This window comes from Scyliorhinus canicula, chromosome 7, assembly GCF_902713615.1.
Source record: "Scyliorhinus canicula chromosome 7, sScyCan1.1, whole genome shotgun sequence".
Classification (NCBI taxonomy): Eukaryota; Metazoa; Chordata; class Chondrichthyes; order Carcharhiniformes; family Scyliorhinidae; genus Scyliorhinus; species Scyliorhinus canicula.
Window position 1 is genome coordinate 147,605,030 of NC_052152.1, and position 26,192 is coordinate 147,631,221.

Here is a 26,192-nt window from a genome sequence, read left to right on the forward strand (position 1 = left end):
ACCGTGCGCGCGTTTGCCGCCAATTTTCCGGTCGCCGGAGGTTCGGGTCCCGCTGTCGGACCCGATCGCGGGTCTGACGCCCCATTCTTCGCCCCTGCGCTGAGAGCAATTTTGGTGTGGAGGCTCGGAGAATACCAGCCAACATTCAGTTTCCACTTGTGCAGGGGAGAACCAGAATAGAATGGAAAAGTAGCCTGCACCTGGGTTTATCCACAAAACCCATTTAACATATGTTGAAGTTTCTATCTTTACCAGATGACTGCTCAGCAGAATGACATAGATATTCTGCACCAAATCCCACACTTCACACCTGTTTTGTGCACTTGCACTCTGTCTCATGCCTTTGGCTGTTGGCCCTCTGCGGAGCTGACTTCTTTCTTCAGCAAGGCTGCAGCAGGCCCCGTCATGGATACCACCTGCCTATGCTGCAGGTGCCAGGCAGGTGGCCTCCATTACATGGTGCTGCTCGATGCCAATAATTGGGCATCATGCTCCCATCCTGCCAAATGAAAGCATTTACATTTAAAAGCAGCATCAAATAAGCAACACAGTTGAGACCTGGCAATTGGACATCAGGTTCCTGGCACCTCTTTGAAAACCTGGCCAGTGAAGTCTGTGTCTCTCTCCACAGTTGCTGCCTGATCTTCTGAGTATTTCCAGATTAAACATAGTATCACTTTCATTACCTTCATTGGGAGAAATAGTGATCTCTTGTTTAAGCTTCTTAATGCATTTGTTCTCTGATACTCCATGGTACCTTCTTTTCTTAGCCCAAAAGTTGACGCTGCAGACCTTTTCCTTTGAAGTCTTGTTGGAGACAACAATTGAGACAGTAAATGGTTTTCCATTGTGAATAGGCAGACTGGTGGTCATAGACAAATTAAGTGTCTTGTCTGGTGTTGGAATATTTTGTATTCGGTTAGCCTTTTCAAAAATTTCTGCTTCTTGAACGGAACCTTGGAGTCAAAAAAAATGAGCTTTATTGCATCCAAAACGAGTAAGTTTGCAGGTATTAATAATTTCTGCGCATTAATAACCTGTGTTTCTGACAGTTTTATGGTCAGTACTGTTCAATATGAATTAACCAGCTGATTTAAAGCTGAACCATTTCAAATATGGTCTGCATGTGGACCAAATTCTGATCATAGTTTGCACCAAACCTAACTGCCATGCAGTTTATTGTTCTGTTTTATATTTGAATTTAGTTAATTCCTAACCACTGTAAAATCATCTATCCAGCCTTCCAGGTCCCTTACGCATTTGAGTGGCATCTTAGTGATAGCATTGTGAAAATCCAAAAGTGTTACATCCACTGGTTTGCCTTTATCGGCCCTGTTATTGCTTGGCTCAAAAAACTCTAATAGATTTCTCAAAAATATTATCCTTTCCATCAGACCATGTTGGTCCTACCTATCATGATTTTCTTAGTGCCTTGTTATCATTTTCATAATAATGGATTCCAAAATTTTCCCTCCTACTTATTTTTTTTTGGACGACCAGCAATGGACTTAAGCAAGTCACTCTCAAACACAATGTGAAATTTATACTGTACTATGATCAATCTTACCCAAAGGATGCCTCACCATGAGTGTACTTATTAAACCTGCTTCATTATAAAAGATAATATCTAAAATAGTCAGTTTTCTGCCTGTATTCACGATGAACAATACATTAACAATTGCTCCCAGCAAAGTATTTTTGAACTCCTGCTTATTTTGCATTGAGCAGTATTATATACAATTAGAAATTAAACACATTTGCCTTTCTCACTTTGCATGAATTAATTCTGTTCTTACCGTCGGGATATTTGTAATTGCTTGTAATGTCCTCACGCTCGTCGGCACCGCAGCGTTTTGTGCTTATTTTGTGGCCAACACGTGAATCATCAACATTCATTTGCATTTTGTCTCCATTTTCAAAGATGAGCCAATCCACACAATGTGCATTTACCTCCGCAAAAACAAATGGGACGTCATATTTCATTTCCATCTCCCCTTCTTTGATTGCATTTACTGGAGCTGGTCCACAGCAGTAAGTTCCTAAAAGCAAATAGGAAAATTATTGAGAATTTGAATAGATGATCATGAAATGAACTGAACGGGTACGTATAGGGCTTATTTCTATTGTCTGTGCGGTATATTTAAACAGATTATGTACCATATGCACATTCACACTGGGTGAACTCTTCAATTCAATTATTGAATTGTATCTAACCACTTCATCATTTATCCTATTTATAATCAATTAGGGTGGCACTGTGGTTAGCACTGCTGCCTCACAGCGGCCAGGACCCAGGTTCAATTCCATCCTAGGGCCACTGTCTGTGTGGCCTTGCACCTTCTCACTATGTCAGCATGGGTTTCCTCTAGGTGCTCCGATTTCCTCCCTCAATTCAAAGTTGTGCAGATAAAGTGGGGCTATGGGGTTACAGGAATAGGGTAGGGAAGCCTAGGGAGAGTGCTCTTACAGAGAGTCAGTGCACTGTCGATGGGCCGAATGTGCTCCTTCTGCACAATAGGGATCCTATGGCATACCTAAAGGTACCAAAAGTGTAAAAATATGCGGGCCAGTTATATAAAAGAGACTTGTATTCTTGAAAACTCATAAGATCGCATTGAGAGTTTTAAGATGGTTAAAGGATTTAGTAGAGTACATGAAGAGAAACTATTTCCTCTGGTTTGGGGGGTGCAAAAGGAAGGTCATGTGGTTAAGATTAGAGCTAGATCATTCAGGGGTGAGGTCAGAAAGCACTTCTTCACATGAAAAGTTGTGAAAATCTACAATTTCCTTCCCTAACAATCATCTGAGCCCTGTGTCGATTGAAAATTTTAAAACTACAATTGCTATATTTTAATTACTAAAGAGTTTTAAGGGTTATGGAACCATGGCAGGTAGGCAGAGATATGATTCAGATCAGCGGCAACATGTTTCAGGGCCCGAAGGTTTGACTCATGTTTCTGTGTTTCCCATGTGTCGATGTTTCATTCATAATGCACACGCGTTTCCTCATGCCATTCTGATCTTTACCTTCACTTTCCTCCTGTGGCGTTGCATCCACTGTCTGCCATCCATCAAAGCCTGGGTTGAGGTCATTTCGTGCCATCCAACTTTCCACCCACACGTGGAAATTCCTGAAGCAAAAGTGCAAGAGGAAAGTCACAGGTGACTGGAATTCTCACAAGAGATAAGATATTAAATAGTTCTAGGCACGGTGACAGAAACAGTACAAATACTGACTCCCGTATCAGCCTCCCCGAACAGGCGCTGCGACTTGGGGCTTTTCACAGTAACTTCATTTGAAGCCTACTTGTGACAATAAGCAATTTTCATTTTCATTTCAGATATAGAGGACATGATGGGTAGTGGTATGCCAGTGGTCTAGTAATCCAGAGATCGAGGCTAATGTTCTAGGGATGTGGGTTCAAATCGCATCATGGGAGTTGGTGGAATTTAAATTCAATTAATTACATTTAGAATTTAAAGTTGGTCTCGGTATGACCATGAAACTACAGTATCATCAATTGTCATAAAATCTCATCCAATTCACTCATGCCCTTCAGGAAAGCAAATTTGCCATCCTTACCTGATCTAGGCTGAATTTGACTCTGGGCTACAGTAATGTGGCTGATTCTAAAATGGCCTTGTAAGCCACCCAGCTCAAGGGGTCTTAGGGATAGACAGCAAATGCTGGCCTTGCCAGTGATACCCACATCTCATGAAAGAATTTTAAAAAAGGATTCTTAGCTGTGACCATCAAATATTGACATGGAAATCCCATGCAAGGTGACTTCCTGCAAATATTGACACACTCCTGAAAACTTCCATCTAAAAAGAACATAATTTACCCAAAGGGATATAATGGAGCAGAACATATTTCTTATTATACAGCAACTTGTTCTACTAAATCATCATATTTACATACGTCGTGCACCAACTGAGATCCCCTCAAGACCTTAGTTTGAGATTCTTTGTGATACATTGATTAAAACCACATTTTAGTTCCTAAATCTGCTCACATTCTATCATATTTTAACCTCCACTTGCAAAATTCAAAATTTCTGATCATTTTCAAAATAAAGAGCAAATCAGTTTCCAATTTCCAAAGGTGATGATCAGTATCCATGAGCATGTTTTGTTGTAGTTAACATTTTGATTAATAAATTGATCACTGAGTATTCCGAAGAACTATTTCATGTGTGATCAACCTACCACTGGTAGGAAACAAATGTGGTCAAAACTTTGCAGAGTTGCATATTTTCTTCTGTCATATTAAGCTTTTTCCCGACCCACACTTAACTCTTAAGTTAAGAGCCCAAGAGGACTTCCGGTGGTGGCAATGCGGAGCTAAGCCGCACATTCGGCAGCTCCCGCTGAAAATGGACTTTGGGGCTCTTTTCAGGGCCCCCAACGGAGCTGTGTCGACAAATCCCGACGTGGGAAGAGGACAGGAGTCGACCCCTATGGTCCTATGGTCCGGACCAGGAGTGGGGTAAGGAGAAAAACGGAGAAAGCACCCCTGAAAAAGCGGGGGAAGGAAGACTAAATGGCGGCCAGCAGAGAACCGGAGGACTGAAGGCAGTGGGCTCAGGAGCAGCAGGCGACTCTGCTGCGCTGCTTCCAGGAGCTTAAGTTGGAGCTGCTGGAGTCGTTGAAGGTAACCACCAGGGAGCTGATGGAGACCCAGACAGCCCAGGGAGCTGCGATCCGGGAGCTGCAGCAGCAGGCCTCCGAAAGGGAGGATGAGGCCGTGGCCGTCGCGGGGAAGGTGGAGATGCAAGAGGCGCTCCATAAAAGGTGGCAGGAGCGGTTCGAGGGGCTGGACAACCGGTCGAGGAGGAAGAATTTGCGGATCCTGGGCCTCACGGAAGGGCTGGAGGGGTCGGGCCTGGCGGCCTATGTGGCGGTTATGTTAAACTCGCTGATGGAGGCTGGGTCCTTCCAGGGGCCCCTGGAGTTAGAGGGGGCCCACAGAATTCTGGCTAGGAGGCCCAAGCCGAACGAGCCGCCGTGGGCGGTGTTGGTGCGGTTTCATCGGTTCATGGATCGTGAGTGTGTGCTCCGGTGGGCCAAGAAGGAGCGGAGCAGCAAGTGGGAGAACACGGAGGTGCGGATCTTCCAGGACTGGAGTGCGGAGGTGGCGAGGCGGAGGGCCGAGTTTAACCGGACGAAGGCGGTGCTCCATAGACGGAGTGTGAAGTTCGGCATGTTGCAGCCGGCGCGTCTGTGGGTCACCTATAAGGATCGGCACCATTATTTTGAGTCCCCGGAGGAGGCGTGGGCCTTTGTGCAGGCCGAGAAATTTGACTCAAACTGAGGGTCTAAGATGGGGGATGCTGTATAATACTGTATTTGTATTTGCTTGGTTTAATGTAAGATGTGGGTTGGCCTTAGGGTGGGTGGGGTGATGTCGATTTGTCTTTTCTGTATGGGTTTTTTTGTAGGGGTCTTGTGGACGGGTTCGGGCAGGGGGGTAAACGGGGAGATCGGGGAGCTGGTGGGGGGGACTGACAATGGGAGTTGCCCTAGAGGAGGCGGGGCCGGACAGGGCGAAAGCACGGACTTTCTGCGGGTTTCCCGCGCTGGGAGATGGTGGGGGCGGGGTCGGGGCTGAGAAGCGCGGGTCGTTGCTGGCTGTTTTCTTTTCCCGCGCAAGAGCGGGGAGGAGGAGGACCCATTGACGAGCACGATCGAGGAGGGGTAGTCCCGCGTGGGGAGGAGTCGGAGGTAGGGCGGGAGTTGCCGGGGTCAGCAGAAGTTAGCTGGCTCACGGGAGTGCTATGGAGGGAGGGGTGCGGCTAGGGGAGAACCTAGCCTGGGGGGGGGGGGGGGGGGGGTGGTACCGGGTTGCTGCTGAAATGGTCAGGAAGGAGCTGGAGGACGCAGGGGGTGCTGGGGGGGGGGGGGGGGGGGGGTTGCCGCTGTGGGAAGCTGGCAGAGCGGGGGACGCTGGCCGGTGGTGGGCAAGGGATGGGGTATGGCTAATCGGCAGGGGAGGGGGGGCAGGGAGCCCTCTGATCCAGCTGATAACCTGGAATGTGAGGGGGCTGAATGGGCAGGTCAAACAGGCCGGGTATTTGCGCACCTGAAGGGGCTGAAGGCGGATGTGGCCATGCTCCAGGAGACACACCTGAGAGTGGTGGACCAGGTTCGGCTGAGGAAGGGATGGGTGGGCCAAGTATTTCACTCAGGGCTGGATGAGAAGAGTAGGGGGGTGGTGATCCTGGTGGGGAAGAAGGTGTCGTTTGAGGCGTTAAATGTGGTGGCTGACAGTGGCGGGAGATATGTGATGGTGAGTGGTAAGCTGCAGGGGGAGCGGGTGGTGTTGGTGAATGTTTACGCCCCAAATTGGGACGTTACGGGGTTTATGCGGCGTATGTTGGGCCACATTTCGGACCTGGAGGTGGGGGGCCTGATCATGACTTCAACATGGTACTGGATCCCCCATTGGATCGATCCAAGTCCTGGACGGGTAGGAGGCCGGCGGCGGCTAAGGTGTTGAGGGGATTTATGGACCAGATGAGGGGGGTGGATCCCTGGAGGTTTGCGAGGCCAAGGGCCAGGGAGTACTCGTTTTTCTCCCACGTACATAAGGCCTACTCGAGGATTGATTTTTTTGTCCTGAGCAGGGGGTTGGTCTCGAGGGTGGAGGATGTAGAATACTCCGCTATTGCCATTTCAGATCATGCCCCGCACTGGGTGGACCTTGGGCTGGGGGAAGAGAGGGACCAATGTCCGCTCTGGCGCTTGGAGGTGGGGCTGCTGGCAGATGAGGAGGTGGCCGAGAGGGTTCGGGGATGTATCGAGAGGTACCTTGAGGCCAATGACAACGGGGAGGTCCGAGTGGGGACGGTCTGGGAGGCATTGAAGGCGGTGATGAGGGGGGAATTGATCTCCATCTGAACCCATAGGGAGAGGGGGGAGCAGAGGGAGAGGGAGAGACTGATAGATGGTGCGGGTGGATAGGAGATATGCGGAGGCTCCAGAGGAGGGATTGCTGGGGGAGAGGCGTAGCCTTCAGGCCAGATTCGACCCATTGACTACCAGAAAGGCGGAAGCTCAGTGGAGGAAAGCACAGGGGGCGGTGTATGAGTATGGGGAGAAGGCGAGCAGGATGCTGGCACACCAGCTCCGAAAGCGGGACGCGGCCAGGGAGATTGGGGGAGTGACGGATAAGGCTGGGAAGGTGGGGAGGGGAGTAGATGTTAATGGGGTCTTCAGAGACTTCTATGGGGAACTGTACCGGTCGGAGCCCCCAGTGGAGGGGGGTGGAGTGGGGCGCTTCTTGGACAAGCTGCGATTCCCGGGGGTGGGGGAGGAGCAGGTGGAGGGACTGGGGGCGCCGATCGAGCTGGAGGAGGTGGTCGGGGGGATGGGGAGCATGCGGTCGGGGAAGGCGCCGGGGCCGGGCGGGTTTCCGGCGGAATTTTATAAAAGGTATTTGGACCTGTTGGGCCCCCTGTTGGTCCAGACCTTTAACGAGGCAAGGGAGGTGTGGGGGGGGGGGGGGGGGGGGCTTTGCCCCCAACTATGTCACGGGTGCTGATTTCCTTGATCCTGAAGTAGGACAAGGACCCTCTGCAGTGCGGGTCACATAGGCCGATTTCGCTGCTAAACGCCAACGCTAAGCTGCTGGCAGATCCTGGCCACTAGAATAGAGGATTGCGTGCCCGGGGTCATTCATGAGGACCAGACGGGGTTTGTGAAGGGAAGGTAGTTGAATACGAACGTGCGAAGGCTCCTCAATGTCATTATGATGCCGGCCATGGAAGGGGAGGCGGAGATAGTGGTGGCATTGGATGCGGAGAAGGCCTTTGATAGGGTTGAGTGGGAGTATTTGTGGGAGGTGTTGGAGAGGTTTGGGTTTGGGGAGGGGTTTATCCGGTGGGTGAGGCTGCTCTACGAGGCCCCGATGGCGAGTGTAGCCACAAATAGGAGGAGGTCGGAGTACTTTCGGCTGTACCGGGGGACGAGACAGGGGTGCCCCCTGTCCCCCTTGCTCTTCGCGTTGGCGATTGAGCCCCTGGCCATGGCATTGAGGGAGTCAGGGAACTGGAGGGTCCTGGTGCGGGGTGGGGAGGAGCATAGAGTGTTGCTGTATGTGGACGACCTGTTGCTGTATGTGGCGGACCCGGTGGGGGGAGGATGCCGGAGGTGATGAGGATTCTTAGTGAATTCGGGTTTTCTCTGGGTATAAGTTGAACCTGGGCAAGAGTGAGTTGTTTGTGGTGCATCTGGGGGATCAAGAGGAGGGGATTAGTAGGCTCCCACTGAAGCAGGCAGGGAAGAACTTCAGGTACCTAGGGGTACAGGTGGCTGGGAGCTGGGGGGCCCTGCACAAGCTCAACCTCACAAGGTTGGTGGAGCAGATGGAGGAGGAGTTTAAGAGGTGGGCTATGTTACCGCTGTCACTGGCGGGGAGGGTGCAGTCCGTTAAGATGACGGTGCTCCCGAGGTTTTTGTTCCTGTTCCAGTGCCTCCCCATCCTTATCACGAAGGCCTTTTTTAGGAGGGTCAACAGGAGTATCACGGGATTTGTGTGGGCGCATGGGACTCCGAGGGTGAGAAGAGTGTTCCTGGAACGGGGCAGGAATAGGGGGGGGGGGGGCTGGTGTTGCCCAACCTCTGTGGGTACTATTGGGCTTCCAACGCAGCGATGGTGCGTAAGTGGGTAATGGACGAGGAAGGGGCAGCATGGAAGAGGATGGAGGCAGCGTCATCTGTGGGCACGAGCCTGGAGGCGCTGGTAATGGCACCGTTGCCACTCCCTCCAATGAGGTATACCACGAGCCCGGTGATGGTGGCTACCCTCAAAATTTGGGGGCAATGGAGACGGCATAGGGGAGAAGTGGGGGGCTCGATGGAGGCCCCGATATGGGGGAACCATCGGTTTGTCCCAGGGAGCATTGATGGCGGATTTCTGGGCTGGCACAGGGCAGGGGTTAGGAGGTTGAGGGACCTGTTTGTGGAGGGGAGGTTCGCGAGCTTGGGGGAGTTAGAGGGGAAGTTTGGGCTCCCCCCCGGGGAACATGTTTAGGTACATGCAGGTGAGGGCATTTGCCAGGCAGCAGGTGGAGGGGTTCCCCTTGCTGCCCCCACGAGGGGTGCGGGATCGGTTGCTCTCGGGGGTGTGGGTTGGAGGAGGGAGGATTTCGGACATATACCGGGTGATGCAGGAGGTAGACGAGGTCTCGGTGGAGGAACTGAAGTGTAAATGGGAAGAGTAGCTGGGTGAGGAGATTGAGGAGGGGACGTGGGCGGATGCCCTGGAGAGAGTGAATTCCTCCTCTTCCTGTGCGAGGCTTAGCCTCATACAGTTCAAGGTGCTGCATAGGGCCCACATGACTGGGACGAGGATGAGTAGGTTTTTCGGGGGCGAGGACAGGTGTGCTAGGTGCTCGGGGAGCCCAGCGAACCACGCCCATATGTTTTGGCCGTGCCCAGCGTTGGGGGAGTTTTGGAAGGGAGTAGCAAGGACGGTGTTGAGGGTGGTGGGATCCAGGGTCAAGCCAGGCTGGGGACTCGCAATTTTTGGGGTTGCAGTGGAGCCGGGAGTGCAGGAGGCGAAAGAGGCCGGTGTTCTGGCCTTTGCGTCCCTAGTAGCCCGGTGGAGGATCTTGCTCCAATGGAAGGATGCGAGGCCCCCAAGCGTGGAGGCCTGGATCTATGATACGGCGGGGTTCATTAAATTGGATAAGGTGAAATTTGCCCCGAGGGGATCAATACAAGGGTTCTTCAGGCGGTGGCAGCCTTTCCTGGACTTCTTGGCGGAACGGTAGGGAAATAGGCCGGCAGCAGCAGCAACCCGGGGTGGTGGTGGGGGGTGGGGGGGGGGGGGGGGAGGGAGGGGGGGGGGGGGCTTTGGTTCGGTGGGAGGGAGAACTGTGTATATGGGTTTGTGGGATGTGGCGGGTGTTATCTCTTTCCCTTTCGTTGTTTGGGTGTTCTTTTAGTTTTTTTCTTTTGTTTGTAGTTGCTTTTGAAGTTGGATGGGTATTGTTCTTGGGGTGTTACCGCGGTTGTTTTGTTAATAGAGTTGAGATGTTTATATTTTGTAAAAATTTCAATAAAAATTATTTGAAAAAAAAAAGTGAAGAGCCCAAAATCTTAAGTTAACCTGTCATGATGGGCAAGGCTCATAACAACATGAAATGAAAAATGAAATGAAAATCGCTTATTGTCACGAGTAGGCTTCAAATGAAGTTACTGTGAAAAGCCCCTAGTCACCACATTCCGGCGCCTGTTCGGGGAGGCTGTTACGGGAATCGAACCGTGCTGCTGGCTTGCCTTGGTCTGCTTTCAAATCCAGCGATTAGCCCTGTGAGCTAAACAGCCCCTATCATTGGGCTGTACTTGCAGGCCCTTGACCCTTGAACCCCCTATGTCTTACTTACATAACTGCGGATTAAGAATCTCTGTTCTGCTACCAACATAACTATATTGCCCTATTCTAAGTGTATATTAACTTCCTTGAAATATTGGCTGCTGTCCACTTTCCTAATGTACTGAAATGTTCACTTGTGCTTATTCTTGCATCTTGCAAAGCTATATTCCCCAGCTCTACTCCACCTCTGGTTTGATCATGTTTCTGATTTCATGCTGCTTAACATTCCTTCCAATTTGGTTTCCCTTCTCTTAGGTTCTCCCTCGCGCTCCTTCTTTAAGTCAGCGTTCTTTTTAATATGGAAAATATTTATTCACTCCTCATCCCACTGTCACTAGAGCTGGTTACCATAAAATTCTCTCCATTCAGTAAAACTATATCAGTAGAATTATGTTACTCAGAATGCATTTGTTAACCAGTCATGTTGTTTGAATATTCATTTCGGTTTTTAACTCACCAAATGCTATCCTCTGATTCTCCCGTGCTGTTTGCATCTAGATCATAATATTCATCAATTGTTAAGTTTGCATTGGTATCATGAGCAGAGTCAAAGTTTGTAACCACACGGGTTGGAATTCCTAAACATCTCAAAACTAAAGAACAAAAGAATTATTAATGGACATCCATGAGTTTCCAACTATAGAAGAATAACTATCCAAATGCTCTTAAAATGCAAATTCTCAACCAATGTGATCATCTCATAATTCAATGCAGATTACATCGGCCAATTGTTGAAAATTGATGCCTCAAGATTGTTGCCACTGTGAATCATAATGTCAATGCACTAAGATACTGACTAGCAATTTGGCATGCAATATGGAGCTCAATTACTAGATCTTTTCAGACTCTGGCAACATGCAAAATAAAATGTTGCTTTGATGTGAAGAATGAGGATAGCAACTAATACCGGTGATTGAATATCACTTGATTGAAAACATAATGCAGCATCAATTTGATGTGGAGCCAACTCACTGGATGCCAGCCATAATGCACTGCACATGGGCTAAATGGGCAGCCCATGGAACTTACAACCCTCTCATCGGGAGGAAGTCCCACCCTCAGAACCTGTCAGCCAGTTGGACTGGCCAAAAGCCCCAGCAGTCCCAACAGTACTGAGAGTGCATTAGTGGGTGCTGTTGATACAACGAGCAGATCCAAGAAGAAGGCCCATGGATCCCAAAGCAAGGCAAGTCCAGGATCTTGAGTGGGGGAGTTTCAGCAGTTTAGGGAAAGGGGGCTGATTGGGGGGTGGGGTGGGTACTGTGTTTTATACAGCAGGTGGTAGGAAGAAAGAGGAGAGTACTATCTTAGGGGGCTGCTGTCTGTCCTGATGCGCAAAGGACACCCCCAAAGTTGGTCCCAAAACTTCCTTCACACACTTTGAAAAGCTTTTTTTTAAATAAAAGTGGCCAGTCCACTCCCACCTTATTGACCACTTCTAGCATGCAATGGCATGGGCAGTTTATTATTGGAGTCCATAACCTTGTAAGCAAGTTAAGTTAATCTTAATTATTAATTTAAATGTCATGGGCAATATTCAGAACACATTGGGCGCGATTCTCCCAAAACGGGAGAAATCGTAAGGCTGGCGTCAAACCCGGGCGGGTTTGACGCCAGCCCCCCCCTTCCCGACCGGGAACCGATTCTGGTCCCCGGTCGGGGATAGCAGCCCGACGCCGTAAGCTCCGGCATCACGGGCTTAACGAATTTCGTTAAGCCCGCTTGCCGGAGTTAGCGCCGGCTGACGCGTCATATGACGTCAGCCGCGCATGCGCGGATTGGAAGACTCCAACCCGCGCATGTGCGGATGACGTCATCGCGCTGCGCGGGCCGGGTTGCCCCTCAGCCGCCCCGCGAATGGATACTGCGGGGCGGCGGAAGGAGAAATAGTGCGCGGGCATCGGGCCCGCTGCCCGCGATCGGCGCCCATGGCACCCTTGGCACGGCCGTGGTACTGCCGTGCCAATCGGTGCCATGGTTATAAAATGCGAGTGTTTACGGCCGTTTTTACGAACGGCCAGACCAGGTGTGTTTGCCGTTTGTAAAAACAGCCGTAAAGGGCTGTCGGCCCATCTATCAGCTGAGAATCGCTGCCGGCCGTAAAAAAACGGCGGCAGCGATTCGTCTCGGGAGTTGGGCGTGGGGGGGGAGAATAGCGGGAGGGCGTCGGAACAGCGTGGCCGTAATATTTTACGAGCCACGCTATTCTCCGCACCGTCGGAAGTGCGGAGATCTCGCCCATTGTCTCCCTTATTAGAACATAGAACATAGAACATAGAACAGTACAGCACAGAACAGGCCCTTCGGCCCTCGATGTTGTGCCGAGCCATGATCACTCTACTCAAACCCACGTATCCACCCTATACCCGTAACCCAACAACCCCCCCCTTAACCTTACTTTTTTTTATTAGGACACTACGGGCAATTTAGCATGGCCAATCCACCTAACCCGCACATCTTTGGACTGTGGGAGGAAACCGGAGCACCCGGAGGAAACCCACGCACACACGGGGAGGACGTGCAGACTCCGCACAGACAGTGACCCAGCCGGGAATCGAACCTGGGACCCTGGAGCTGTGAAGCATTTATGCTAACCACCATGCTACCGTGCTGCCCGTAAACCTTGATAACCCCACCCCCCAATCAGCCCCCTTTCCCTAAACTGCTGAAACTCCCCCACTCAAGATCCTGGACTTGCCTTGCTTTGGGATCCATGGGCCTTCTTCTTGGATCTGCTCGTTGTATCAACAGCACCCACTAATGCACTCTCAGTACTGTTGGGACTGCTGGGGCTTTTGGCCAGTCCAACTGGCTGACAGGTTCTGAGGGTGGGACTTCCTCCCGATGAGAGGGTTGTAAGTTCCATGGGCTGCCCATTTAGCCCATGTGCAGTTATTATGAGGGTGAGCTTGCAGGTGGGCGGTGGGGTCGGCAGCCACCCTATTTTACATTCCTCTTCCAACCAAAACACATCCAGTGGGAACATGTATAATCCAGCCCCATTTCTCCTGATTCTCAGCTCTATCAATCAAATCATCTCATAACCTTTTATATTCAAGGGAACATATTTGTGCAATCCCTTCTCATTATTTAACCATTGGATTTCAGGTATCAATCCAATAAGCCTACACTACACATCTTCCAAGGTTAGTACATCTTTCCGAAGGTCCGGTGCCCAGAACAGCTCACAGTACTCCAAGTCTAACTAGCTGAAGTACAAGTTCTTCATTCTAGTCCTCTTGACATAAAGGTCAAAATACCAGTTGTCTTTTAATTTTTTTTCTAGTCCCAGATTCCCACATAATGCCTTCAATCTGAAATAGAATCCCTTTCTCCCACACTACTCCTCAGGTGGAATCATGCCATATTTCGTTAAAGTGTCAGGCTCAGGCTGAAAACCGGGTTGTAGCTCTCCAACTGCACAGACCAATTTCCACTCCAGATCTTGAGCCTCTCCAAGTAAAAGAAAATGAGTGGGCGTGGTTTATGGCATTACACATGCGGGGTGGGGCCTGATGGGGCTGGCAGCCAGCTACGCAGAGATGGGGGAACCATCCTGAAAGGGCACTCTGATCAGAACTGAAGATTAGCTCCACGCACTCTCCCCCACCCCCACTCAACGGAGACATCAATGGAAATTCCTCCCCTCCACACAATCATTGGGAGCTTCCCCCCACCGCGGAAGTATCGCCAGTGTATCCACCCCCTCACTGCCTATTCCCCCGAGCCTGCATGTTCCCCTCCCCCAGAAAGGAATTGGCATGCTCCTTCTACCACACATGATGGGAAACCACACACGCTCTCTCCCCCCCCCCCCCCCCCCCCCCCCCACCCATCCCCCCCACCTCCATGTGCCTCCTGCTCCTGGCACTGCCCCGTGACAAGGAGCAGTGCAGGCATCATTGTTCAGGCATATGCTCCCCCTCACAGGGGCTGCTATCCATTTGATAGACATATGCCTTTAAACAGCTGTTGTAAACCTTGCCGATGGGTCGTCACATCAGGGACATTTGAATATTCAGAGAGGGGATCAAGTGGTGGGGGGCCGGTTAATTATATTGAAAAGTATTTAAAAACATTAAAATGAGATTCTCACCCTTTATGAACGTGAACCTCAGTGTGCCAACATCGAGGTGCATGGAAAATCGGCAGACGTGATTCTCTCTAGATTTTACGCCTGTGTCAGCGATCCTGGGGCCGCTAACATTGGCTCAAAATCGCCCCCACTCAGTCTGAAAAAGAATCCCTTTCTCCTAAACCACTCCTTCGGTATGAAAAGAAATCTCTTTCTCCCACAATACTCCTTCAACCAATCCTATGTTCGACAACCAGCCCCCCCCACCAGTAACAACTACCACCCACCCCATCCCCTGCATGCCCTTGAACGTACACATCTGGAATTTTCACGGACTTTGCCTTGACCTCCTGCCGTAGTTTCAGCAAGAGATTGGAAAAAGCCCCAGAGAATATCGCAACTTCCTGCTTATGTTTCTCCTGTAAGATTTCCCCTGATCTTCCACTGAAACATTAAGTCAGGCACAATCTAAGGACAGTCGCCCCCAATACATTCTTCCACTACCTATTAAAATATCTGCTGCAAACCTTTGTCTATGTGCACATTTATTTGGAAATAATTAAATACATATTGACATTTACTAATTCCATTTCAACTACAAGTCTCTTATTTTTGAGATGTAATACCAATTACCCCTCTACCTGTGCAGGTGACTGCTGCAAACACCCAGCACTGCCCATAGCGAACTCTTCGGCAGCCATTCTCACTCCATTTACGAAGGATTGCAAGACTTCCATTCCATTTCCCTGGATATACTCCAGCAGAATATGGGGGGCTCCATCTGCCAACAAGTACTCCTGAATCATCATTGGAATTTACCTGAAAGGATAACACAGTAAGTTTGTATTGGCATTATTGGGAAGTCATGACAGCAATGAGAAAGACACATTGAAGGGATCAAAGGCATTAGATAATTTATGGCCATTTACAATGGGGGGTAATGGAACCCTTGTCCTTTGCTGGTACTACCATTTACTAGCCTTTTGCAATAAATTACAAGATGTGCATTGATTCCAAATCATGTTGCTATTGTGGGACCCTGTTGTGCACAAATTGGTTGCCATGTTTACATTTGCAAAGTACTTCATTGGATGTGAAGCACTTTGGCCTGAGGTCATAAAAGCTAAATTAGTAAATGCAAATTGTTTTGTCCAATAAAGACATATAATTCCTAATCCTCAAAATATTAGCATTATTCAGTGTGGATTCTTTGAAATTGGCTTGACTTTTTAAAAATGGTCAATGTGCTGCAAAGGTGGCTGCAAAAAGTCAGATGATCCATTATCAAAAACTGTTTTCTGAACAAGAAGGAGAAGGGGAGTTCTTTCTCTCTCCTTTCTCTCAATTCCATCGCTGAGAGACTACTACAGGGATTTGCAGGAGAGGGACAGAACATTCTGCAGGTATGGCCCTGGCCTGGGCTTCAGCCTGAGGCTGGATTTAAAAGCTGCCTGCCTCCACTGCCTGCTTGCTTGCAGGACTAGTGTGGCTGCCATTTTAGAACAGTACAGCACAGAACAGGCCCTTCGGCCCTCAATGTTGTGCCGAGCAATGATCACCCTACTCAAGCCCACGTATCCACCCTATACCAGTAACCCAACAGCCCCCATTAACATTATTTTTTAGGACACTAAGGGCAATTTAGCCTGGCCAATCCACCTAACCCGCACATCTTTGGACTGTGGGAGGAAACCGGAGCACCCGGAGGAAACCCACGCACACACGGGGAGGACGTGCAGACTCCGCACAGACAGTGACCCAGCCGGGAATCGAACTTAAAAATGTTATTTGATTATTAATGAATGTGATCCTATCACTATCAGTAATAGATGTGTCCTTTCTCCTTTCTTGAGGATGTTGCATTATGCTGATTCCACCAATTCCAGATGTTAATTGTGTAGTAATTGTATGCAGGTGTTAGACATTTATTGGGGTTTCACTTGACTACATATAAATCAACACTTATTGACACAGTGGTCTGGTTGAGTTAGTGGTGTCTGTTTGAAAATGTAACATTGAGTACTATCCTTCACCAACTCACTTTCTAGATTACAACACCAGTCACCGTCCAATCCTTGGCCTGAGTAGCCATTTTACACGGATGAGCTGATACAATGGGCGGGATTTTCCAGCTGTTCCCACCAGCGGGATCTTCTTGTCCTGCCGATGGTGACACCCCACCACAGTGATGGAGGGTGACAACAAAAGGAAATTCCTTTGACAGCGGTGGGACCCGAATATCTCGCCACCAGCCAGGTCACCTCTACCGCCGCAAAACACGCCGGGTGGGGGGGGGCTTGGTGTGGGCAAAATATCTGGGCCGGGATTCTCCCCCAACCGACAGGCAAGCCGTACCGGTGCCAAAGAGTGGCGTGAACCCCTCTGGCGTCGGGCCGCCCAAAAGTTGCGGAATCGTCCACACTTCCGGGGGCTAGGCCGGAGCTGGAGTGGTTGTGCGGCGCCAACCGGTAACAAAGGGCATCCGCCGAAGGGCCAGCGTGAGTTGGCGCATGCACGGGAGCAGCAGCATGTTCTGGTGCATGCGCAGAACCGCTGGCGTGATCCATGCACAGGGAGTTTCTCCTCCACGGTAGCCATGGCGAACTTTACAGGGGCCGGCGCGGAGGGAAAGAGTGCCCCCACGGCACAGGCCCGCCCGCAGATCGGTGGGCCCCGATTGCAGGCCAGGCCACCATGGGGGCCTCACCCGGGGCCGGATCCCCCCCACGCCCCCCCCCCCCCGAGGACTCCACAGGCCGCCCTCAGAGCCACGTCCCGCCGGTATGGACCTTGTGTATTTCACGCCGGTGGGACAGGCCGAAAACGGGTGGCCGTTCGGCTCATCAGGGCCCGGAGAATCGCTGGAGGGGGGCCACTGCCAACGGCCCCCGACCGGCGCGACGTGATCCCCACCCCCGCCAAAAAACCGGCGCCGGAGAATTCGGCAGCTGGCGTCGGAGTGGTGGGGCGGGATTCACGCCAACCCCCCGCGATTCTCCAACCCGGCCGGGGGGGGGGGGGGGGGGGGGGGGAGGGGTTCGGAGAATCCTGTTCCTGATGTTTTTTTTTTAATAAATTTAGTGTACCCAATCATTTTTCCAATTAAGGGGCAATTTAGAGTGGCCAATCCACCTAGCTTGCACCTTTTTGGGTTGTGGGGGCGAAACCCACGCAAACACGGGGAGAATGTGCAAACTCCACACGGACAGTGACCCAGAGCCGGGATCGAACCTGGGACCTCGGCGCCGTGATTGTTCCTGATGTTTTTGATCTCAGCAAACATTTACATGAATGCAGCGGGGATCCATAGATACCCCTGAATGAATTTTTAGTTCTTGATCCAGATGTTGAGGCAGAGATCAGTTGGCATCACAATGTGAGAATCAACTCTGGATCTTCTGGTTTACATCGCCCAGAATATGATCGGTTGGATTCTCCATTCCTGAGACTAAGTGTTGATGCCGGGACACAATTCGTAGACTTCCATGATAGCAAAACTGGCGCTGCACCTGAACTGATTTAACAACCATTGAGGGGCTCTTACGGGCGCCACGTGGAACACAATCGATTCCAATGAGAAATAGTGCCAGAGTTGCGATTGACACTCAGGAGGCCAAGACATTGCAGCAACATGCACACACTTCGTTCCCCACACACACCATCCCAGCCAACAGGATGGCACTGGTTGTGCTGGAGCGCGCCATACGGCTGATGGGTCGGCTGGGGCCAGATGGCACCTAGGGGGGTGGCCTGGAGAGACACTCATGCGACACATGGCCCTAAGTTCACAGTGGGAAGTCAGCAGCGTGGTTCCTTGCTGGCTGCGGCAATGGTATTCCATGCCTGTCCACCCTAACCCCCAGGCCACCCCCGCTACTCCCCCCGGCCATGGCAGAAGCCCCCTCCCCCTCACTGGCCAGCGGCACAACTGTCAGCAAACTATGGCAATGTTGGACACTTTCTGTCCTCCCTCTCTCTCCCTCAGCAGCCACGGCGCCTGTTTCAAAGCACAGCTGAACCTCGCCGTCGGGAATTCAGCCCAGTGGAGGCGGAGAATCGGGAAGGCCTTGGAGGATACCGGGTCGGGCCCGCTAACAATATGCCAATGGCATTGGCTGTACGTGCATTCTGGAACGCATTGACGCCATTGTCGAGGCAACGGAGAATTGCGATTCGGCGTGAAATCGGTACCCACCGCTATTAAGGCTTTGGAACAGATTCTCCGCCCAATCGCGTTTCCCGATTCCGGCGTCGGCCAACAGAGAATCCCACCCAGTGATTTTAAAACCAAAAAACATTGGTAAAAACTGTACCTTGACCTTTAAGATGTTGATACTTACCATGGCAGACACAATTCGAGCGATGTGAACTGGAAAACCTCTCTTCCTAAGTGCCTTATTTGGGTTTTTCACATATTTAGGTGCTTTGTCCAATAGCTTAAGACATATGTCCAAAATATCTTCTTCAAACTGTCAATATTAGCACATATCAATTGTTAAATAATATTAGAAATTATTCATTAACTTTAAGTACTTGGGTTTCTCTCATGCTACAGTATTCCATTTGATCGCATTTTACTTTATTTTATTCATCCATGGGGTTAGACGTGCTGGTAGGTTCATCTCTAATTGCCCTTGAGCTGAGGGGCTCACCCGGCCATTTCAGAGGGCATTTAAGAGTCATTCACATTGCTGTGAGCCAGGTAAGATAAGCATGGCAGAGGGATTTTTATGACAATTGACAATTGTTTCATGGTCATAATCATCAGACTTAATTCCAGATTTTTAGCGAATTCAAATCTCACCATCTGCCATGGTGAAATGTGAACCTGTGTTCCCTAGAGCATTGCTCTGGATCACCATGGCCTCCCCTTACTTCTTTATACTAATCAGGGGCGGGATTCGTTGGTTCCCCAGCAACGTGTTTCTCAGCAGCGTGCTATTCGTTGAACCTCCCGCAAATTCTCCATTTGTGCCGGCATTTAACCTCAGAAACGAGTTTCTCGGCAGCGTGCCATTCATTGCCGGCGGTGTTTTGTTATGCTCTTGACGTAGCATTAGCTGCTTCCTTGATGTACACTCTGACAAAGGAAGGTTCAGACTTGGAGATAGCTTTAACACATTTATTAAACTGTTCACAATTCTCCTACTTGGATTTGACTCTCCTGTTAATCCTGCTATAGCTACTCAGACTAACTAACCAGTCTGCTACAATCCACGTGGTGGGTGTGATGTGTTTCAAATCAACCCTGTGTACTCACTGAATGTCTCCACTGGAAAGAGGAAGATCATATGTGCTGTGTCCTTTTATATTTGGTTTGGGGTAATGCCCTCCTGTAGGAGTATTACCTCTGTGTGTATCGTGAATGCCCATTGATCTTACTGGTCTATTGGTTGACTGTCTGTGTGTCATGTCTCTGGTGCTCCCACTAATGCCTAGCTATCTACGTGTATTTACATTAACCCCTTGTGTATTTACAGTGATGCATATCACCACAGGCGTGATTGTGGCTTCCCGTCACTTGTCAATGGGATTTTCCATTGAAGCCACGCCACGCCGCGGGAAAAGAGAATCCCCACGGCAGGAGAATTCCGGCCCAGGAATGTAATATGCAAGCTATGTTGGCTGTTCCTCTTCACTGCATCATTACACATGATTTAGAACTCCTGAAGTGATGCATTCTTCCTCAATGCCTCAGAATGATAAAACTATTCATTTCTCTTAAACCGTATTGTTCAATTCATGTAATTGTTCTGGTGCTATGGATCAGGATTCTGCACCCATACTTATCAAATTCTGGTGTTCACTAACTCCACATGCAGTGCCAATTTGCAGACTTGTAGACCAATAAGGGAATCTTTTGATCTGCCACTACAGTATTTCATGGACAGCTTCATCTTGAAGCTCCATGTGACATTACAAAATATATTATTTAATAGCTCCTAATTTGATAATCCATTCAGAAACCAACCTACTCAAAACAATAAAACATTTTGCGCCTTTGGGAATTCTGACCTTGTACCACTAAATGTAATTTCAAAGAACATTCCTGACCAATTATGTAAGTAAGGATCTGCCCATGTTACAGGACTTTAGCAGATTAAGAGAATGAATCAGAAAGTTCCCCCGTTTTCATATACAGTACCTGTCCAAAGTTCCAGGAAATATCACTCATGTAATCACGACTACCAACAAAAATCATTCCATTTTCATTCATCACATATTCATCTCGCTGAAGATCACTGTTCAGAAAAACTTCATCCTCTGAAATTAGATGTAACATTAATTGAGTCATTTGGGATATAAAGACAAAGCAACAATTACAAATCTGTACCTGAAGATCCACTGATGCCAACGCAACCTGCCAAAATTAGCTGAACTCAAAAAGTTGTGAGGCAACCACTTCACTGCACGAAGGCTGTAAGCCTGGGTAAAATTCTTCAGCCTGCAGCACTGAGGGCATGATCCATCTCAGTCTCTTCTAGAATTCTCTGGCAATATAGGTCTCATTCTTCAGCAAGTTCAATTTACTCCATATGGAAATGGTTGAGTCTACTGAATACTGGCCCTGAGAACATTCCGGTTTTAGTGCTGAAGACCTGTTATCTCCAACAAGTTTTGCCTCCAGCAAAGTTGTTTCAGTACAACTGCATCACTGGGATCTAATTGGAAAAGGGGGAAATTGTTCAGGTACGTCCTGCCCACAAGAAGCAGAACAAATCCATTATTATTATCTCCCCATCAAACAACTCTCAATCATTTTTTTAAAATTTAGTGTACCCAATTGATCTTTTTCCAATTAAGGGGTAATTTAGCGTGATCAATCACCTATCCTGCACATCTATGGGTTGTGGGGGCGAAACCCACGCAAACCGAGGAGAATGTGCAAACTCCACACAGACAGTGACCCAGAGCCGGGATCGAACCTGGGATCTCGGCGCCGTGAGGCTGCGAGGCCACTGCGCCACCGTGCTGCCCCACATCTCTCAAGTAGATGGAAGGTGTCAGCAGTAGTGCTATCAAACGAGTCTTGCTCAGCAATAATCTGCCCATCAGTGCTCCGTTTCGGTTCCACCAGAATCTCGGGCGAGATTCTCCCCTAACCGGTAGGGCTGGCGTCGAGGAGTGGCATGAACCACTCCGGCGTCGGGCCGCCCATTAGGTGTTGAATCCTCCGCACCTTCAGGGGCTAGGGCGGCGCCGAAGGGCTTGGCCCTGCGCCGAAGGGCCTCCGCTAGCCGGCGTGTGCTGGCGCCATCCCAGCGCATGCGCAGAGGGTTCTTCTCCACACCGGCCATGGCAGACCGTTACACCGGCCAGCACGGAGGGAAAGAGTGCACCCACGGCACAGTTCCGCCCGCAGATTGGCGGGCCCCGATCACAGGCCAGGCCACCGTGGGGGTCCCCCAACCCGGGGCCAGGTCCCCGCGTGCCCCTCCGAGGACTCTGCAGGCTGCCCACAGAGCCAGGTCCCGCTAGTACGGACCTGGTGTAATATACGCCAACGGGACCTGACGAAAACGGGCGGCCACTCGGCCCATCGCGGGACGGAGAATCACCAGGGGGACCGCTGCCTACGGCTCACGACCGGCGCAACATGATTCCCGCTGCTGCCAAAAAACCAGCGCCGGAGAATCCGGCAGCCGGCGTCGGGGCAGGATTCCCACCGCCCCCCCGGCGATTCTCTGGCCCGGCAGGGGGTCGGAGAATCCCGCCCCTCGTATTTCCAGAACTTTGCTGGAATTCTCCGCCCATTGTGATTCTCTGCTCCTGCCGGCAGCGCAACTCTGCCCACCGGTTTTCCAGTAGAATGGGATGGTTCAATGGGAAATCCCATTAACAAAAGGAGGGAGTAAAGAACTCCGCCACCAGCGAACGGCGCACTGCCGAGAAACACACGGCTGGGGACCGGAGATACCAGCCCCTTTTTACAGCCTTAGTGCAACCATGGACAAAAGAGCTGAATTCCATAGGTGAAGAAACAGTAACTGCCCTTAACCTCAAGACAGCATTTAGCCAAGTGTAACATCAATGAGCTCTGGCAAGATTGAAGTCAATGAGACTGAAGGGAGAAAAATGTTCACTGAGTTCACGGAGTCATACTGAACACAAAGGAGGCTGTTCTGTCAATCATCTCAGCCCCAGGATATCACTGCAGGAGTTCCTCAAGATACTGTCCATCTTTATGGTGCAGGATGTTGTTCAATTAGAGCACTTAGAAAGAGAGACTGTCCTTTTGTGTTTTTGTTCTTTGGTTACGGTGCTCTTTTAATGATATCCACTTTTATTAGTTTATTTGGTCTTTTGCTCATTTTTTAAATTTGTCCTCTTTAACATGGCTATTTGTGTATTCAAACAAGTATAAAAAGAGACTTCTGGAATACTGGGGATGAGAGGTAGGAAGGAGATAAAAATAATACTGCATTCTGTGAATAGATTACCAAGAAAAGCATGAGTATCTAGGGCGGCACGGTGGCACAGTGGTTAGTACTGCTGCCTCACAATACCAGGGACCCAGGTTCGATTTCAGTCTTGGGTGCCTGTCTGTGTGGAGTTTGCACTTTCTCCTGTGTTTGCGTGGATTTCCTTCCACAGTCCAAAGATTTGCATGTTAGTTGCATTGGCCATGAATAATTTCCCCTTGGTGTCCAAGGATGTGCACATTAGGTGGAGTTATGGTGATTGGGCAAGGGAGTGGGTCCAGCTGGGTGCTCTTTCAGATGGTCGGATGGGCCAAAGGACCTCCTACTGCAACTTAGAGATTCTATGATTCTCGGGTATCGTACTTCACAATCAGCTTAGAATCAAAATAACATCTTAGACCCAACCATCTACAGCTTCCTCATAATTCTTTTTAATATAAATTTAAAGTATCCAATTCTTATTTTAACAATTAAGGTGCAATTTAGCAGGGCCAATTCACCTACCCTGCACATCTTTGGATTGTGGCGGGGGAGATCCACACAGACCGGGGGAGAATGTGCAAATTGTACATGGACAGTGACCTGGGACTGGTATCGAACCTGGATCCTCAGCGCTGTGAGGCAGCAGTGCTAACCACTATACCGTCTTGCTGCCCGGTGGATGACATTTACACAATGCACTATAGCAAGCCATCTTCCCTCCATCATAAGGTCAGAAGTGGAGATGTTCACTGATAAATGTAATTTGTAGTGCCATTTGCAACCTCTCAGATAATGAAACATTCCATGCCTGCAAGGAGCAAGACCTGGGCATTCAAGCTTGGGTTGATAAGTGGTAAGTAACCTTTGTGTCAAACAAATGCCAGACACGGTAGTTAGCACTGCTGCCTCACAGCGCCAGGAATCCGGGTTCAATTCCAGCCTTGCATGACTGTCTGTGTGGAGTTTGCACTTTCTCTCCGTGTTTGTGGGATTGTTCCAGGGGCTTTGGTTCCTCCCACAGTCTAAAGATGTGCAGGTTAGTTGGATTGGTCATGCTAAAAAAATGCCCATAAGTGTCCAGAGATGTTAGCTGGGGTTATGAGGATTGGACAGGGGGAGTGGGCCTAGGTAGAGTGCTCTTTCAGAGGGCCGGTGCAGACTTGATGGGCCGAATGGCCTCCTTCTGCACTGTAGGGATTCTATGGATTCTATAGAATGATCACCATTAACAAGAGAAGATCTATCCACCTTGTCTTAACAGTCAATGGTATTGCCATCAATAGATCCCCACCATTTATATATTTGGAATCAACAGTAACGTAACTGGACCAGCCACACATAAATACAGTGCCTACAAGACTAAGTCAGAGGTTGAGTGCTCTGGAATGAGTGAGGCGCCTCCTTACTCTCCTGTCCACTCTTTACAAAGCATAAATCAGCTTAATTGGAACCACATCAATCACCTTAAACATTGACTCACTCGACTCTGTGCACACCATGGGTGCGATTCTCCGAGCCTCGCTCCGGAGAATCAGTGCAACTGCGCCATGCCGACCTGATGCCGGCGCGCCATTCTCCGAGGTGCAGAGAATCGGCGCCATTTGCGCCGGTCGCGGGCAGCTGTCCATGGCGGGGCCAGCAATTCTCCAGCCTGGATTGGCCAAGCGGTCGGGGGGGCAGCCAGTTTGGGGGGGGGGGCTCTGTCCCAGGGGGGGCCTCCGATGGGGTCTGGCCCGCAATCAGGGCCCACCGATCGGCGGGCCGGCCTCTCCCCCCCGGGCCTACTTTATTGCGCGACCGGCCCCTGAACCCCCACGCCATGTTGAGTTGGGGCCGGCACGCTGAAGAAGTCCCCCGTGCATGCACGGGTTCGTGCAGCCCAACTGCGCATTCACGGGTTGGCGTGGCACCCATTTGGCACTGGGAAGGGAGGCTGGAGCAGCGTGAACTGCTCCAGCGCCGTGCTGGCCCTCTGTGGGGGCCAGAATCGGTTGTCCCCGCGCCCATTTCTCGTCGTCATGAAACGCGAAGGCGTTCACAGCGGCGGGAACACTTAGGACGCGATTCTCCGCTGCCCACGACGGGTCGGAGAATAGCGGGAGGGCCTTCCCGACAATTTTCACGGCCTACCGCTATTCTCTCCCCCCTCCTGCCGCCCCCCGACACGAATCGCTGCTCGCCGTTTTTTACGGTGAACAGCGATTCTCCGCAGGCCGAGTTTATGGCCGTTTTCATGGCTGCGATCACACCTGCTTTCAGCGTTCGTGAAAACGGCCGCAAAGTGCCCATCCCGGACAACCATGGCACCGATTGGCACGGCCATGCCAAGGGTGGGATGGGCCTGTGATCGGTGGGCACCGATCCCGGGCAGCGGGTCCGATACCCGCGCACTATTTGTTCTTCCGCCGCCCCCGCAGGATCAGTCCGCGGGGCAGCTGAGGGGCATGACGGCCCGCGCATGCGCGGGTTTGACGCGTCTGCATGATGACATCATCCGCACATGCGCGGGTTGGAGCCGTCCGACCCACGCATGCGCGGCTGACGTCATCGTGCGCGTCAGCTGCCGTGACTCTTGGCGGGCGGAGTTAGCGACGTTCGCTAACTCCGCGTCACCATGATTTCCCCCGGCCCCGATACTAGCCCCGCCCGGGGGGGAAAATCGGGTCCCCGGACGGAGCTCCGAGGCTGGCGTGAAACACGACCAGTTTCACTCCAGCCTTCACGGCATGCCGGATTTGCGGAGAATCGCGCCCTTAGTCTCCATTTAGGAGAATCGCACCCCATGTCTGCAGTGTATGACATTTACTTTTTAAAATAAATTTGAAGTATCCAATTCATTTTGTTTACAATTAAGGGGCAAGTTAGCCTGGCCAGTCCACCTACCCTGCACATATTTAGGTTGTGGGGGTGAGACCCATGCAGGCACAGTGAGAATGTACAAACTCCCCACGGACAGTGACCCGGGGCCGGGATAGAACCTGGGTCCTCAGTGCCATGAGGCAGCAGTGCTAACCACTGCGTCACCGTGGTGCCCGGTGGATGACATTTACAAAATGCATTATATTAAGCCAACAAGATTTCTTTGACCTACTGCTTGGAAAGACTGGGGCAGCAGCACATGAGAGTACCACCACCAATATCCGGGCATGGTAATATTGCCCTTCCTTCACTGCTGTCATATTCCTGGAACTCACTGAGTGTCCTGTGGTTTACCTTCACCTCAAGATGCTCACTCACCACCAACTTCTCAAGGACAATTAGGAATAGGTAATTATAGCTGATCTTTCCATGAATTACCACATCCTGCAAATAAACAAAGTAAATGCAAAAC

At 50.4% G+C, this 26,192-nt stretch overlaps 1 protein-coding gene across 1 annotated transcript in view; it reads right to left on the reverse strand.

The window, feature by feature from the left end:
- LOC119969448 (protein-glutamine gamma-glutamyltransferase 2-like) overlaps positions 1 to 26,192 on the reverse strand; it is a 51,288-nt gene that overhangs the window by 12,345 nt on the left and 12,751 nt on the right. Inside the window, exons 4-10 of the mRNA XM_038803087.1 lie at positions 20,602 to 20,720; positions 18,797 to 18,925; positions 15,098 to 15,275; positions 10,839 to 10,974; positions 3,028 to 3,131; positions 1,797 to 2,039; positions 687 to 956 (exon numbers count right to left, since the gene is read on the reverse strand). Of these exons, the coding sequence (XP_038659015.1) occupies positions 687 to 956; positions 1,797 to 2,039; positions 3,028 to 3,131; positions 10,839 to 10,974; positions 15,098 to 15,275; positions 18,797 to 18,925; positions 20,602 to 20,720 (1,179 nt within the window). The remainder of the gene's footprint in view (positions 1 to 686; positions 957 to 1,796; positions 2,040 to 3,027; positions 3,132 to 10,838; positions 10,975 to 15,097; positions 15,276 to 18,796; positions 18,926 to 20,601; positions 20,721 to 26,192) is intronic.